Source organism: Bombus impatiens, unplaced genomic scaffold (genome assembly GCF_000188095.3).
Source record: "Bombus impatiens unplaced genomic scaffold, BIMP_2.2 scf_0543, whole genome shotgun sequence".
Classification (NCBI taxonomy): Eukaryota; Metazoa; Arthropoda; class Insecta; order Hymenoptera; family Apidae; genus Bombus; species Bombus impatiens.
In genome coordinates, this window is record NT_176962.1 from 247,712 (window position 1) to 262,856 (window position 15,145).

The following is a 15,145-nucleotide window of genomic DNA, read 5'->3' on the forward strand; positions in this document are numbered from 1 at the left end:
GCCGCGGGTGGCGTTTCCCAACCCGCTGGCGCTGCAGCTGCACGCAACCATCCCCAGCAAGTGCCACCGAATCAAGTGGATCAACATCAACATGCGAAGATTCTTCAGCAGCAGCAGCTAATGCGCGCTCAGCAGGTATGTGTCTTATTCCATGATCGATCGAAAGTTTTCTAGAATGTCTTGTCGTGTGCTCTAGCCTGGAGGGTGTGAGCCAGGGGACTGGTTTATGGTTTAATTACCTAATGGTACCGCGAGCGATGTTTATCTATGGTAATAGAAATGGTGTTTCGCGAGTAAAGGGGTGAGGAAACTTGATTCGTGATGGGTTTGGTTTAATCTGCGGTTGATCGGGGGAATTTTAATTTCGATAAAGGAATAAGGGTGTTGTTCTTGGAATAAGGTTGGATGGAGGTTGCGAGGAACGCCGCGGTATTTTACACTCTCATCGCGATTGTAAATAATCGTGATTATGCGAAGGAAAATTTGCGAGATTGTAATTAGTTATTAAATTTTGATCGGGGAGATAACAGAGGGGTTCGCCGGAGAATTAGGTTTTGTAATAATTAATTCAACGGATAAAGTGATAGTAGAGATTGCGATGGCTACAATAGCGAGGGAAAGTAGGCTTTACAAAACATTTCCATTTAAAAATGTTAAGAACTTTTGAGAGAAGTGAAATTTTTTTTAAATTCTGCGAATACAATAAAAAGAAAGAAATTGAGAATTCGCAGAGTCGTCGCGACGCGCGTTATTCGAAACATTAAGTTGGTATCCGGCGATGGTGAGCAACAGGTATCGCGGCTCCTTTGCAACTTCTTGGTTCCATCGCGCTGAAAGAAACGACGCAAATAGGACAAACGTCTTGAAAGCCGCGGAACAATGAATGGAAACTTTTTCTGTAACCGGGAAATCTGAGTTCGCGTGCACTTCCTGGAGAGAACGTAATGTCTGGTGTTATCGCGACTAAACAAGATCTTGCCTTTTTTACGATGTTTACGAATGCGGTTTGCCATGCTCGAAGGAGCTTGATCGAGTGAAATTATTGCGGTTTGTTATTCACCATTTTTTGTTCCTGTTATTTATGTATTTTCATTGCTAAATTAAATGTTTATTTTACTATGTGCTATTATTCGTACGCAATTGACTGTGACTTCGTGTTACGATTTATTTTCTAAATATACGAAATTTCAATTTTTTTTAATTTAATTATTAATTATTATTATTATTAATTTAACAGTTCACATATAATGAACTTTAACATTAAACTTACGTTATAGACAATCTAACAGCATAAAAAATATTATCTGACAAATGGAAATTAATTTAAATAAAGAGAATAATGTATGCATGATAATTCTTTTAATAAAAGTTCGTAATTACTTTGTTGTTACTCCAATATGGTTGCCTTCGATGTTAGACTTCTTATGAATCAGACACGACGATATTTACGACTTCAGAAAATATTCTAGGATGAACTTGAATTTGTTGTTTCGTATGTTTCATATTGTATCGTTATCTACAGTTTTTATTGTCAATTATGAGGATAAAAGTTAATATAAATAATCAGAAAAATGAAATTGTGATATCCAGTGTTTGAATCTTAATAAAATTATATTATCCACTTTAAGTACTTCTTTCTGTCGCATAGCAAATAATAAAAGAAAACACGCACTAACAAACACTGTGACAATAAACACGGTGAATTGCTAATAAGCGATATACATAAAAAAGTGACCGTCGTGAAGATATTACGACGTTACGTGTGCAAATTTGTTCTCCTCTGCTTTTCATTCCATAAACATCACTTATGCATATCGGCGTGTGCATTCAGCTCATTAGAGTTTTAAATTGCAGGTGAACGCGTTAGTTTTACATCTTTACGAATTACGTCGCATTAAAGGCCATTTAGAACTAGTAGAGTTTATCGGTCCATATTGTTCTTTGTGCCGACGCGAACAAAAGAGGAAAAGGAAAACAGAAAAAGACGAGACGAAAGACGTGCGTCTGTATCGAGCCTGTTGTTCTAGTTACTCGAGGTATAATGTAACGCCGGCAACTTTGCAATCAGACAACATTTGCATGCAGTCATTTACATCTTGTCCGGCACCGTGTTCTTCATCTTTTATGCATTTCCAATTTGCATCGGAAGAAACTGTGTCCACGAGCTCAATTACTGTCACTGAATCGTCTTCTTCCACGAATTATCCCCTCGAACACTTGCTCCTTCGCTCGACTATTGAAAAATTGTTAAAACATTGAATATCAAATTACACGTCGAGTCATCGAAATCACATTTGCATAAATTCGAGCCATTACCTGTCGATCTAATTCTATAACACAAACGTTATACGATATTCCTTCAACAGGAACGTTCGTAAAATGTGTGCCTAATACGTCGACTACTATCGTGGTCATCGATGAGCCACGTTTTACTAGACCTGTTAGAATGATCAAAATAAGATAAAGACTTTCGACAAAGACTTAAATAACATTGTCGAAAGAAAGTGTCCAAATACAACATAATACTTTGCAAAGATTAAATATCATGATATAGTATATCTCAATCTGCTGCGGTTCTCAGAGCAGAATATATAAATATTCGCGTGGCAGTTAACGTATAAAATGTTTAAGAAACATATCTGACGTGTGATTTATCTGTCAAAGTATAATTAATAATTCTGTTTATTCCAACCTATCGGGAATAGAAGAATGTAAATATCAAGAAATAAGGTATCACGATAATCTATCAACATGCTCTCAAGAAAAACATACTGGAAGAAAATCGAAAGCTGTTCGATGAGCAGAGTAAAATTATTAACGATTTATAAATCGTAACGGGTTCTCTGCGGCGCGGTCACGTTCCCGCTCGCGGACACGCCGCACGATTTATTAACGAATGACTCAGTTGTAATACCAAGCATTACTTTAACGATGTTAGAGTATCGAAGGCAACTCTCTGATCGTGCTCCAATTACTAATTGTAGGTCTCACGCAATTGGTTAGTCATTCTTCATCAGTGCGGATCTTTCTTTTCTTCTTTCTCGATATTTCCTTCGATCACGTTTTCTTCCTTTTTCACTTTTTGTTTTTCGTACGTTCGTTATAATGGAATAAAACAAACGCAGGCTGTACAGGTTGAAGAGTTAAACACCAGATCGTTTGATAATTGCTTGTTCTTGATGTTAGGTAGAATCGCTTGGAATCGTGTTACAAAATGAAGGAAGATTTTTCAAGATTGCATGGGTCGAGCTCTGGGTCACTTTCTATGTAATTGAGCTACCGTGAAGTGCAATCGCGTCCCCAATTGCCGTGAGAACGTTGGCAAAGTTTCCTCGATTTTCGAAGAATAACGAAGATTTGTTGCTTCTTCGGCGAAATGATCGATCTGTAATACGCGGTTCTCTTAAATCAGATTTTTTAACGATTGATAATCAGTTATATCGATTGGTACGATATGGTATCGACGAATATCTGTTCTTCTCTCTTTTTAATTGGGATTAATTTAGATATTGTATCGATTTTAAATTATATTATTGTAATTATTCTCTCTATTTTTAAACTATGTTTTTTTTTATTTTCCTGAATAATCTCCTTTATATCACAATTACTTAGATCGCCAAAATTACAAATATTAAAGGAAATTGTTAAACTAATAATTTTAAGTGATCCAGTCAAGAGTTAATCCGTAGAGAACCATTCATTTCCTTCTTCTCAAGTACGAATCAGTGGAAGAACGCGCGTGAAATTGCTACATGCTGATTTTAAGAGTGCTTCCTCCGTTCACCAGAAGCTCGTTGTGAGAGCAATAGGGCGGTGCTCGCTTAATCGTTGGTTGTTGCACGTTCAACAACGGAAAAAATACTTATGTTTGCTGGCGAGAGTGCTCCGATTTTACACGTTCAAATTTTTATGCGTAGATAGAAAGTTTGGAACATTGCACCAATCACGTGATAACTATGTTATTTAATACTTATTTGCATGTTCTGAAAAATGTAGTAAAACGGGGCAAGTTAAGAAGTTTAATCGCAGTTAAATAAAAGATTCTCTTAATATAAGCTTATGATTGATTCCAAGTCTTACATCTAGTGTACAGATATCTTGTGAAATTGAGAAAATAAAAATTTCCTTCCATAATATTATATCGATATGAATATTACCAAAAAATAAAAATTCACAGGTGGCAAACAAAAAAATGTGCTGAATGTTTTACCTGCGTATTAAAAGTAGCATTAAAGTAGTAGAAACAATTGTGTAACTCACTGTGTGTCAGAAAAAATACAGAAGGGTGTAGAAAAGCGTAGACGATTTAAGAAGAAAGACGCAGAGAAAATGGTGGAGATTGCCTCTGGTGGCACATGGTGAATGCGTATCTCGTTTGGTAATGAGGAAAACGTGTGGCTACTGTCTCTGGTTGCCTTTCCGTCTTCATTGTCGTCATCGTATACGCGGACTTTCGTCGACGGCCGCGTAACACCAGGAAGTGGAAATGCAATCCAAGGGGTCTTGTGCAACGACACCGATGCTCGGAACTTCCGTGCTCGCCAGTTCGACGACAATGCGACTCCTAACGAGTCATCGATGCGTGCCGTGAGCTGAGTTGCAATTATTCCCCGTGGAATCCGTCGGTCGGCTTTCTAACTCGTACCTTATCGCTGTTCAAGACTCGTCAGTCGAACCTTATATCGTGTTCTTCATCCGCGATTCCATTTTAGTATCGCGCATTTATGACGTTACCGCAGCAGATAGCAGGTGTTTTTAGCAGAACCTCAAGTTCAAATGAAAAGATATATTACAATATTCTTCTATTGGGCAAGAGTGGTATTTGAGTAGAATTTTCGACGTTTGTGAATGTCTGTTAATTTTACGAAGTCTTCACGCGAATTTGATTATGTTGCTTATAGTTTTCCACATAATTAATAAATAATCTTTTATATACAGATTTAGTTATACACAAATAGTAGCATACTACTAGTAGTTCAATAGTACAGTTGTCCAAAATGTTTCTTTCGTTTTATAAGGAAATAATAAACGCACAATGTTTTTTGTTTTATCTTTGTTTATTGAATTATGCACGAACGTAATAATAGAAATATAACGAAATGGATCGTACCTAATTCAATAAAATAATATAAAACAGAAATTCTCGTTCGTCTATTATCAGCTTACGAAACGAAAGAAACTTTTCGGACAACCTAATACAACAGTAGTGTTACTCGCACTGGGCTTCGAATCGCGAAGTCAAAGTATCCGAGGCACGTAATTTCATGTAATTGAAATCCATTATTTACTTGTTCTTTCAGGTGATGCAACAACAGCACATGGCCGGAGGAATGGGTGGCGTGAGACCACCACCTCCCGAATACAAAGCGGCGGCTCAGGCCCAAATGATGCACGCTAGTATCGGCATGGGTCAGCAGCCTAGGTTTCCAAATACCGGGCCTATGCGTAGGGTTACACAACAACCTATGCCACCTTCAGGTGAGTACATCGTACTGTTCACAACTAATGAATGTATGACTCTTCGTTTGGCTAATTAGAACTCCTTCATACATATATGTATGTCAGTGTTGTTTGTGTATGTTTCGCTTATACCGATTAAGTTAATTATTAAGGATAATTGTATACTTCTCTACTATACATAGTTCAATTATGTAATTAATGAAATGAAAAACATAAATTTAATGTAAGTCGTTTCTTAATCTTTCAAAGCTCTACAGTTAAAATGTGTTGCTGTCTAATTTTGCTTATTTTTATAGTATTTGGTATATAATTTAGTTATTTGTTGGACCAGGGATTTAATTCTAAATACGAGTACACTTTAAAGAAAGAAACGGGGGAAAAGATGAAAGAAAAAGTAACACATACATTTTCAAGCACGTCGATCTTGTATACTCTTGTACGAAAACGAGGGAGCAAATGTGTATACGTTTTTAAAAGTGGAAATCAACCACGTCGGCACGATCCAATCCTCTGTTTCGCTTTTTACGCTGACAGTAGCGACGGTTACGTCACTTTCATATGCACTGGCCGGAGTTGGAAGGCACTTAGGGTAATGAGAAGCTGGGTGCTGCTATCGATTCCTCCGTCTTTCGTCGAAACGACGCGTTCAACCACTGTACGACAGTTTTGATTTCCCCGTTCTTCTGTCCTCGAATCGTTGTGATTTATTATCTCTGCTACATTATTTACGAACACTACGGAATAACGAAAATTACAAAATTATGGGAACTACAGAAATATACAAACTATACCGTGTAATAAAAATTGTAGAACCACGAGATTCTGAAAACATAGATAAAAGAACTGTACTCGAGGAAAAGATTACGACCATCAGACTTTTCTTCGAAACCTAGTTAAAGTTGCATTTCTCCATTTCGTTCACTCTTGTCCGCTATCCTTACAAAACAATATGTAAAATTCGAGTCATAAATGAGAAGTTCAGAAGGAGAAGGATATATGTGATAAAATTTGTGATTCAACGAAACTGTAGCTAAACTTGTTTGTATATTTCTAAACATTAAAACACATCACTACACGTACTCAAGAAGATTTGTATGTTCTCTATATGGATATTATGTCAATACACTTATACTACTTCTTCCATTAAGTTTCTCAAATAATCCAACCATAATTCAGACAAGGGTTACCTTGTCTCGTTTGACAAGACTGTGCACAATTTTTGTACTAAAAGTTAAATAAAGCGTAATAGATGTATTTCTCTCGGAAATATTTTTTGGGCAGCGGTCTTGATTATTGGACTATTCCGATTACACAGAGCTACGTAAATCGAAGTGAGCAGACGTAAAGACGTAAAGAGTAAACTGTGAGTAATCGAGAAAAAATATTTGACCGGACGCGAAGCATTCATTTGAATAATGTTTATACACTTTTTAACCATCGCGATCGGTTAAATAAGTATTCGAGGGAAATGAGCCCGATCTCTTGCTGGATCCGCTCGAGGCTAGAAAGAACGAACGAGAACGAGATGTAGGTGTATGAGCAGGAGAGGGTGGATTGGTGGTGGAAAGGGGATCGTAAATATTCTTATACATCGTAGCTCGTACGAGGCTCCTCTATCGATCTGCTCGGAGCTACTTTCATAAGATTCTATCCAAACGAAAATCCACAGAGCATTAAGGTTCTACGTTTCCTTCGTAATACGTATCTTCTTTACGTATCTGGCTAGCCAGAATGAAGAAACGTTTCCCCGCGATCGATCACCATCCTCTGCGATTCAATCGTCTGTTTCGGTCGTCGTAAATCTTACCTAAGATATTTTCGTATATAATTTGTAACAAGAAAATCCTTCTTCTGCTTTGATAAGAGATTTCCTGTTTGATACGACGAAGATTTTCTACGACTTAATTGTATACAAAATACATCATTGGTGGCAAATGTGCTGGAAATTTTGAAAGATGAAGCTTTAAAAATATCCTTCTTTTTTCTAGTAGAGTTTCTTTATGTTTGTCCGCCTTGTTGTCAATTTTAAAAAAACTGTCAGACACAATTTACATATATTTATTCAATAATAAATTTACAACTAAGCAACAATGGCATAATTCTCAGTGGCAAGGTTTAAATTATTTTAAGAGACATAATATGTACCATTATAAAGAAAAAGGCAAATGAAAGCCATATATAATTTCTTTGAGAGCGACGATTTACTAATAGCATAAATTCTCAATGTCTGAAATTTCATCTTCCCTATTAACATGAAAGAAATTGCATCTAAACCTTAAAGAAGAATCCTTAATATAGTCTTAGCCGTATTTTTATACAATCTTTTACATAAAAACCCTGAAAAATGACAATATTCACTAGCAATCACCTATCCGTTTGTTCTTGTTTTGTCGTAGGTCCGATGATGAGGCCGCAAATTGCGCAGCAGCAGCAGCAGGCGTTGCACGCTGCCGGTGGTAACATGTACATGGGCGGTGGCGGTATGGCCGCCATAGGCGGAATGCATCAGATGCATCAGCGTCTTGGATATCCTAGGACTAACAATCAACGGCCGCCTAACGTTAGCGTGGGTCCGCCTGATGGCCTTGGAAATAGTATCGCGGGCCGCGGCGCCCAGCAGGAGTGGCGACACGTTCTCATGCAGCAACAAGGCTTTCAGGCGCAGGCTTTGCGATCGCAATTTAACCAACAAGGTCACCAAGGTAAGCGTCTCCCTGGGACATCCATTATCATGTTTGTAATCCTGCGCGCAGTGGGCGATTCGTACGAGTAATCGCCGTTTCGAACGATATCGAATTAACAAATAACTTTTCTGTTCGGTTAACCGGTTACAACTATAACTCTGAAAATTATCTTCGGTTTTGAGAATTAATTTCTTCGCAGAAAATGGAATATTAAGAGATATTACGAATATTAAGAATGGATGTTATATACGTCTCTAATTAAATCTTATAATATAATATTGAGTAGTAGAATGCGAGTTACATTTCATGGGATTTTATAATCCTATATTTCCTGGAGACAGGAATGTGGAATTTGAAAATTGGAAATTATTCTTTTACTCGTAATGCAGATAGCAAGATAATAATAGATTTGGTCTTGTATTAGTGTCTACCAATTAATCCATTGTAACAGAAAGATATTTTGTACAATTGTTATATTCGTAGTTCTATATTTTACAATGAAAAATTAAACTGTATGATTGCAGTAACGTACATTTGTCACGTTAGTTCATGATCCATTCCATATTGCAACACAAAGAGTCAAACCATTAAGGCTACATCTTTATACGTGATAAATGATGAATTAAATCATTGCGTTCCTGTAGACAGTAAATACCAGTTATCACAACGAAATGTAAATCGTGTTAAACCGTTTCACTTATCCTCATTTTCCAGGTGGATTCGGTATGGGTAACACAGGTGGAATGCAGATGAACGCCGCACAGATGCAACAGCATCAACAGTTGATCCGCTCACAGAGTGGAGGTATCGCTGGCTCCGGTATGGCCAACAGCACTCAGATGCAGCAGTTACTGTCGCAGCAACACCAGCAGCAAACATTAGCCATGCAGCAGAGTAATAATCAAATGTCACTGCAGATGCAAATGTCGCAGTCCTCATCAGTCAACTCTGTCAGCACTACCGGAACCGGTAAGTCTTGGACGATGACCATTCCCTGATTCCAAACCGCGGAGAATATTGATCGAACGAGATCTTGCGTTAAACAAGAAAAATGATTTCGACGTGATTAATCGTCCGATAAATGGTGGATCCCGATCAATTTTCGTTACCTGATAATTTTATGATTGATTCAATGAAACTTATGATTTATTCAAATGGATTTCTTTCGATTACGCGTGTTTACCGTGAAAGATTACAGTTTCGTATGATATATTAAATAGAATAATAATAAATAATAGTTATGTAATGATTTGTTCGCTAACAAAACGTATAACGAAATAATTAATCGTGTTAACGATGTCTTCGACAGTTAAGTTTATATGTTTGTATTTATTTTTGTTATATTAGTATGATAAATCGGGCTTCTGTTAAAAAAGTAATAGGATATTGAAACATGTTTTACGATTGTTATATGCGTATTTAAGTTGTTCATGTTATTACTTCTTAATGAAGTATCCATTGTAATTGATCAAAAGCAGTCAATAAAGTTCAAGTTCTCCCTTTTTACATACAAGATTATCTTAAGGAATTGTTGTATTACAAAAAAAAAACCAAAGATACATTGATTATTTCTAAAAATTAATAATAGTGTCATAACACACGCAGCGATGTTATTAAAATTTATTTATACAGGAAACAGCTGAAATTACATTTTTTTCGTGCTTAATACGAAAATATGCAAATACTTTAACTCGTTCTATCCTCGACCATATTATTACACTATCAAATCATTTGTACTAATCCTCATTAGTGTATTTATCCTCCTTATACATTATCATAAAATTATTTGCTCGTTATCAATCACGTTCGAACGATTCCCTTGCAGGTTCTCCCCTGCACCCGCATCAACAGTACGGAGCTGGTAGTCCAGGAGTGCGCAGCCTGTCTCAACAGCAACAGCAACATGCGCAACCGCCGGCCACCACTACGGACCCTTCCGTAGCCGCAGCGGACTTTAGCCTCGAATTTCTGGAGAACCTTCCGACTGGAGACACGTCGAACTTCAGCGCTCAGGAACTGCTGAATTCCCTCGACCCTACGGCGGGCTTCAACCTCGATATTCTGTAAGACCACGCCTATCGCGGTCTATTCGGAAAATCGGATTTTAATTCACTCATAGATCGGTTTAAAACGCAAAAAAAAAGTGAAAATGTGAAAAAGAACGACGTACGATAATACATACACGCGCTAGGATCGATCACCCCCAGAAAAAACGCTTACGTCCATAAGTAGATTCGCTTTGACTGCACGCGCAGCATTCTCCGTCGTATGCTGCGCTGACAATTCGTTTAACAGTTCCTTCGAGATCGATGAATAATGACGAGACATAATCGTCGCGTCGAGAGAAAATTAGTTGGTAAAAGTTAACAGGTTTACTGGGTTCGTGGAACGTGATCGTACCATTTGTTAGTCTTGATGGTAATGTGGCAAAACTGTAGCGGTGAATGGACTGTGAACGAAGTCGAAAGTAGACGAAACGAGTGAAAGGGGGCGAGGAGACATAAGATTATTGATTTCCGTGTTGTGACGACCACTCGTCGAACCGCGACGATCACGGTTACCTGTAACGCGCGTCCTCCAATGATCAGACATGTTCATCGATTAATCTAATTTGAAAACGCGCAGTCGGGGTGTTTGATCCAGTCGAACCAGAAGTAAATGGCGGTCGGTATCGCGACACGTGCATATGATAGATCCATACGTGTAGTAAGTTTCCTTAGACAGTTCGATGTTCGGCTTGCGGACGATAGAGGGTGCGCGAGTTGAAAAATTCGTTCGTCAGAGGGCATCCGGTTCGACGTCTCGCTTGCATGGAAACCGGTCGTAGTGCATTTTCGGCAGCTATCCTTCGGCTGGCGACTATTCTTCTAGGCAATCATCTTTTAGTAAAATTTAATTTCTTAAACGATAAACGATCAAAGAAGCAGCAGAAACAAGAGAGTAAGGAAAAGAGAGGTAAATAGATCGAAATAGAACCAGCGGACGGTCGACAGCGTGGGAAATCAAGAGGCACGCGTAAAAATTCGTCCCGTCGTTCGTTGCTCCGCAAACGTTTTATATTACATATACACATATAATAATATATATAGTGACGTTTAATCGCCATGTAAGTGGCATGTTCGAATCCTTTTTTTTCGCTGCTCCCCATGTTCTCAAGTTTTCGCAGTGACGGTCGCACCGGAGTGAGGATCGATCGATCTTTCTCTCTCGAGTGCACGCGTCGACGACACTGCGCGGTGACTTCGACGCGCACTCCACAAAACGACCAACGATATAATTCAATCTCTTGATTTTTCACGCGATGATCCACGATCGAGAATCGTCAGCGGACAGGCGAACAAAAGAAAATATCGTCCTAATAATCGTCGGTTCACGATCGATCGTGTCGTCGTTTTTGTTACAATGACGTTCCATTTATCCTTTCGGTCGACGATCGAGCGAAAGAACATTGAATCGTCGATTTTCTTGAACAAGTCGACATTCGACCGTCGCTGAACTTCGATTTACAGCTAATTACATTATTACGATAATAACAATTGCTAGAGATAATAGCGTATTTAAACGATGCCGCGAACGATCGCGTATTCTACAATTAACAGAAAGTCAATTATGAGATATATTATTCGATTCCCGATGAATTACATCGTGGTCTGCGACGACGGGCCAGTGTTTCGGCCCGATCGATCGGTCCACGTCTCGCAGGGTTCGCGTCGCGTTTGATGATGAGGAGAGAAAGAGACGGAGCGAATAAGAGTGGGAGAGAATGAAGAAACCCTTCCTAAGAACGCAGTGTTAGTGTTGCTACGGGATAAATTACAATCTTGACTGTACATAAAAATACACGATTATATAAACACACACACATACACATACACGTACACATACGAGTTAGAAGAAAATTCAGGACGATAAGTTCGCAAACTTTAGCCGATTAAAATTTAAGAGCCCTACGATATAGGTGAATATTATACATATATATATAAATAAATAAATATATATATATATATATATAATGATAATAGTAATCGATGATAACGCACGATTCAAGAGCGAATGGCGAGAAATAGTGATACGGATGAAAATAGAAAGAGATAGAATATTTGAGAATATGGGAAAAAAAAGAATATAATTGGTGCGAAAAAGTGAAACGAATGAATCGGTGAGAAAGAATGAGACAACGCGTGATTGTGTATGTGTGTTTCGCGCGGCGATAAAGCACATTTCCTCGATCCGAGCGTATTTATTGAGTTTTAGTTCCATAGAATGTGCTCTGTCGCCGAATTCGACAGGTTGCACATGAAATAATTACGGTCAGCTGCGAACATCGTTCTTGGTACGATGAACCGAATGCTCTTCTCGCGGATATTCCGGTTCTTTTCGGCTCTTTCGAAATACCAAGAATCGTTGTAACAGGATAGCATTAGTACTTATCGTTTGATCCATTTTCAGTCAGAATTCATGCGAAACGTTCGATTGATACGGTGATTTATGAAATGTATCGAGCTACAGTTCATCGTCACCAGATGGCGGGTTCGCGACTAATCTTCCAAATAGTAAATACATTCCATAGATAATGAAAATGGAGTTAGAGATTCATGGTTCGTCTAATCAAAACTATCGTTTCTAGAAAAAGAGAGAGAGAGAGAGAGAGAGAGAGAGAGAGAGAAAGGTCGAAATAGATGAAAAAACGAAGTTTACGAGGAAACCGTCGAGATAAGATAGACGCACTAGAATTCAAGAACACCGAGTGAATATACGGGACACCCGGTAGAAAGTAGAAAAGAAAGACAGCAGAGAAACGAGAGTGCAGGAAAGTAACGAAAAGTAAAATAATCCTCGACCGTTCGCCGAAAAGCGTGCACGAATACTTTCCGATTGGAGTTTCGCTCGTCACTCGCAGTTATATTCAGCGCCCGAATGGAGATCGCGTCTCCGATTTCGAGCATGTTCGTGTCATGCGAAAATTAGCAAAAAGAAGACAGTACGCGCGCCGCGCGGATCCTTTTTTTTTTTTAACGTAAAATAAATAAAGGAAGAAATTTTCTTGAATCAGACGAAACGACGTCATTTATTGTCTTGTAAAATATTGGGGCCATGAAACATAATCTAAAGAATGAAAAAAACGACATAAAAAAAGCGAAAAATGTGGAGAAAGAATAATAATTAAAAAAATGGGGGGAACGAAGGGGACAGGTGCTCTGATCGTGTCACGTTGATTTAATGAGGACGTATGATGTAAACGGAGAGAATCAAGAATAGTGATGAGAGTAACGAAGTCGCCACACGTGGTTGTTCTGTTCTCTTTGCTTTTTTCCATGATTCTTAATAGAAGTAATGAATATACATACGTTTTTTCGTGGACGAACGAAAGCGAGAGAATGCGAGAATGCGAGAGAGAAAGAGAGCATTAGGGACCAACCAAAAAGAGAGTTAAAAAGCGTGCAGTGGTGTCGATTGTCGCGGTGGATCGTTTTTCCTTTTTATACACACGACAAAACGAGAGAGAACAATGGAGAAAGTGAGACATCAGTGCCTCGAATTATTTCGTGACAGAATACCGGACTAACAGTTCTAATCTCTATTATTTTCACGAAAATCTTTACGCGATGCATACAAAATGTGTTTCCGATCCTCGTGAGTATGCCACTCGATCTTCCACGTTTTAGGGGAAAAAAATGAAAGAGAAAAATGCACATAAAGATTGAAATAAGATCCATGAAAAAAGTTAACAACGATCGAGCTGTTTTCTCTTGCACTGTCGACAGTCGATGTTGGTTAGACGACGTTTCAGCCGGAGCGGACAAAATAAAAGAAAGGCTCCCGGGTATGTGTCAGTTCATCGAGGAGTCTCGTGCCGGATAAATATATATCTAATTATTTATAATATTTATAACTTTATATGATACACGGGCATTTCGCATAGAATAAAGTTCATGTTGAATTTCGAACTGTTATTAATAAAAAGCGTTGAGTTCCTACAATCGTTTCTTTACTTCGCTTCTGGATAATATTATCGTCTCATCTCACGACGAGTCGTATATTTCCAAATCGATTTTCCATTTTCCAACACAACAACAAACGGAGAAACCAAAGATTAAAACGGGAGAAATCGACCGTGTAACTCGATGAAATTTCGTTCCCAATGATAAACAACGCGTGCAGGACGCGCCATAAATGTCGATAAAACGGTACTGTTTGCCGGGTTCCCCGTAACTTCGCTAATTGTCGATTCGTGTTAAACCCGTGATCCATCGGACTGTTTAACGCGTTTCAATGTCGGTTATTTACACGCGAAGAATATAATCGAAACACAGTTCCTACATAGAACAGCCAGAAAGCGGCACAGAGCAGGACCAACCAGAGTCTCATCGATCTGTCCGCGATCCTAACCATTTTGCATCTTCCATTCATTTCACGGTATTATACGTACTTCCAATGTTCACACGTCTCTCGTGCAATCGAACTAAACGTTTCGGGGATCGTTTCATGCCTATACAGATTTTCCCTCTGATTGGGCCATTTTTCGAAGTGCTCATCTTTTTATCGATTCTCTCCGGAGAGAATCGGAGGCGGATGCGTTTCTGCTCGAGGACACTGCCGGCGATCGCTGAAAAATTCACGATAGCGTTCATCGATCGACACGGTGAAAAAGAGACAGAGAAACCAAATGAAAATAGCGAATCCTGACTGATCCGGTGGTGGCGCACGCGAAGCGTATCCACGCTGTTTGCGCGATAATCCTAACGAAACTTCGCTCATTATCGATTCCTTCGAGGCTGTTGCTAAGCGGATTCCTCGCGTTCCGTGTTAATCCTCGTTCCTCATCGAACATTTCTATATTAACAAATATTACGGTATTACTCTCCGTGAAGGGAGGAACCACTTTGCTTGTTATCTCGTAGGTGAACCAATTAACTCATAGAATTCATTGTTTCTACGAAGACGACGTTTTCATCTGCACCTCGGCGTTCCGACACTAGGTCGAACGGCGGCGGCCTAAC

The 15,145-nt window shown here is 38.8% G+C and overlaps 1 protein-coding gene across 1 annotated transcript in view; it reads left to right on the forward strand.

Moving 5' to 3' along the window:
- The window catches only part of LOC100740750 (neurogenic protein mastermind), a gene marked incomplete at its 5' end in the record, with an annotated part of 247,459 nt that extends 234,284 nt beyond the window's left edge, over positions 1–13,175 (forward strand). Inside the window, 5 exon segments of the mRNA XM_024369169.2 lie at positions 1–135; positions 5,301–5,478; positions 7,857–8,162; positions 8,859–9,113; positions 9,970–13,175. Coding sequence (XP_024224937.2) covers positions 1–135; positions 5,301–5,478; positions 7,857–8,162; positions 8,859–9,113; positions 9,970–10,211 — 1,116 coding nt within the window.
- Between the last annotated feature and the right edge of the window lie 1,970 nt (positions 13,176–15,145).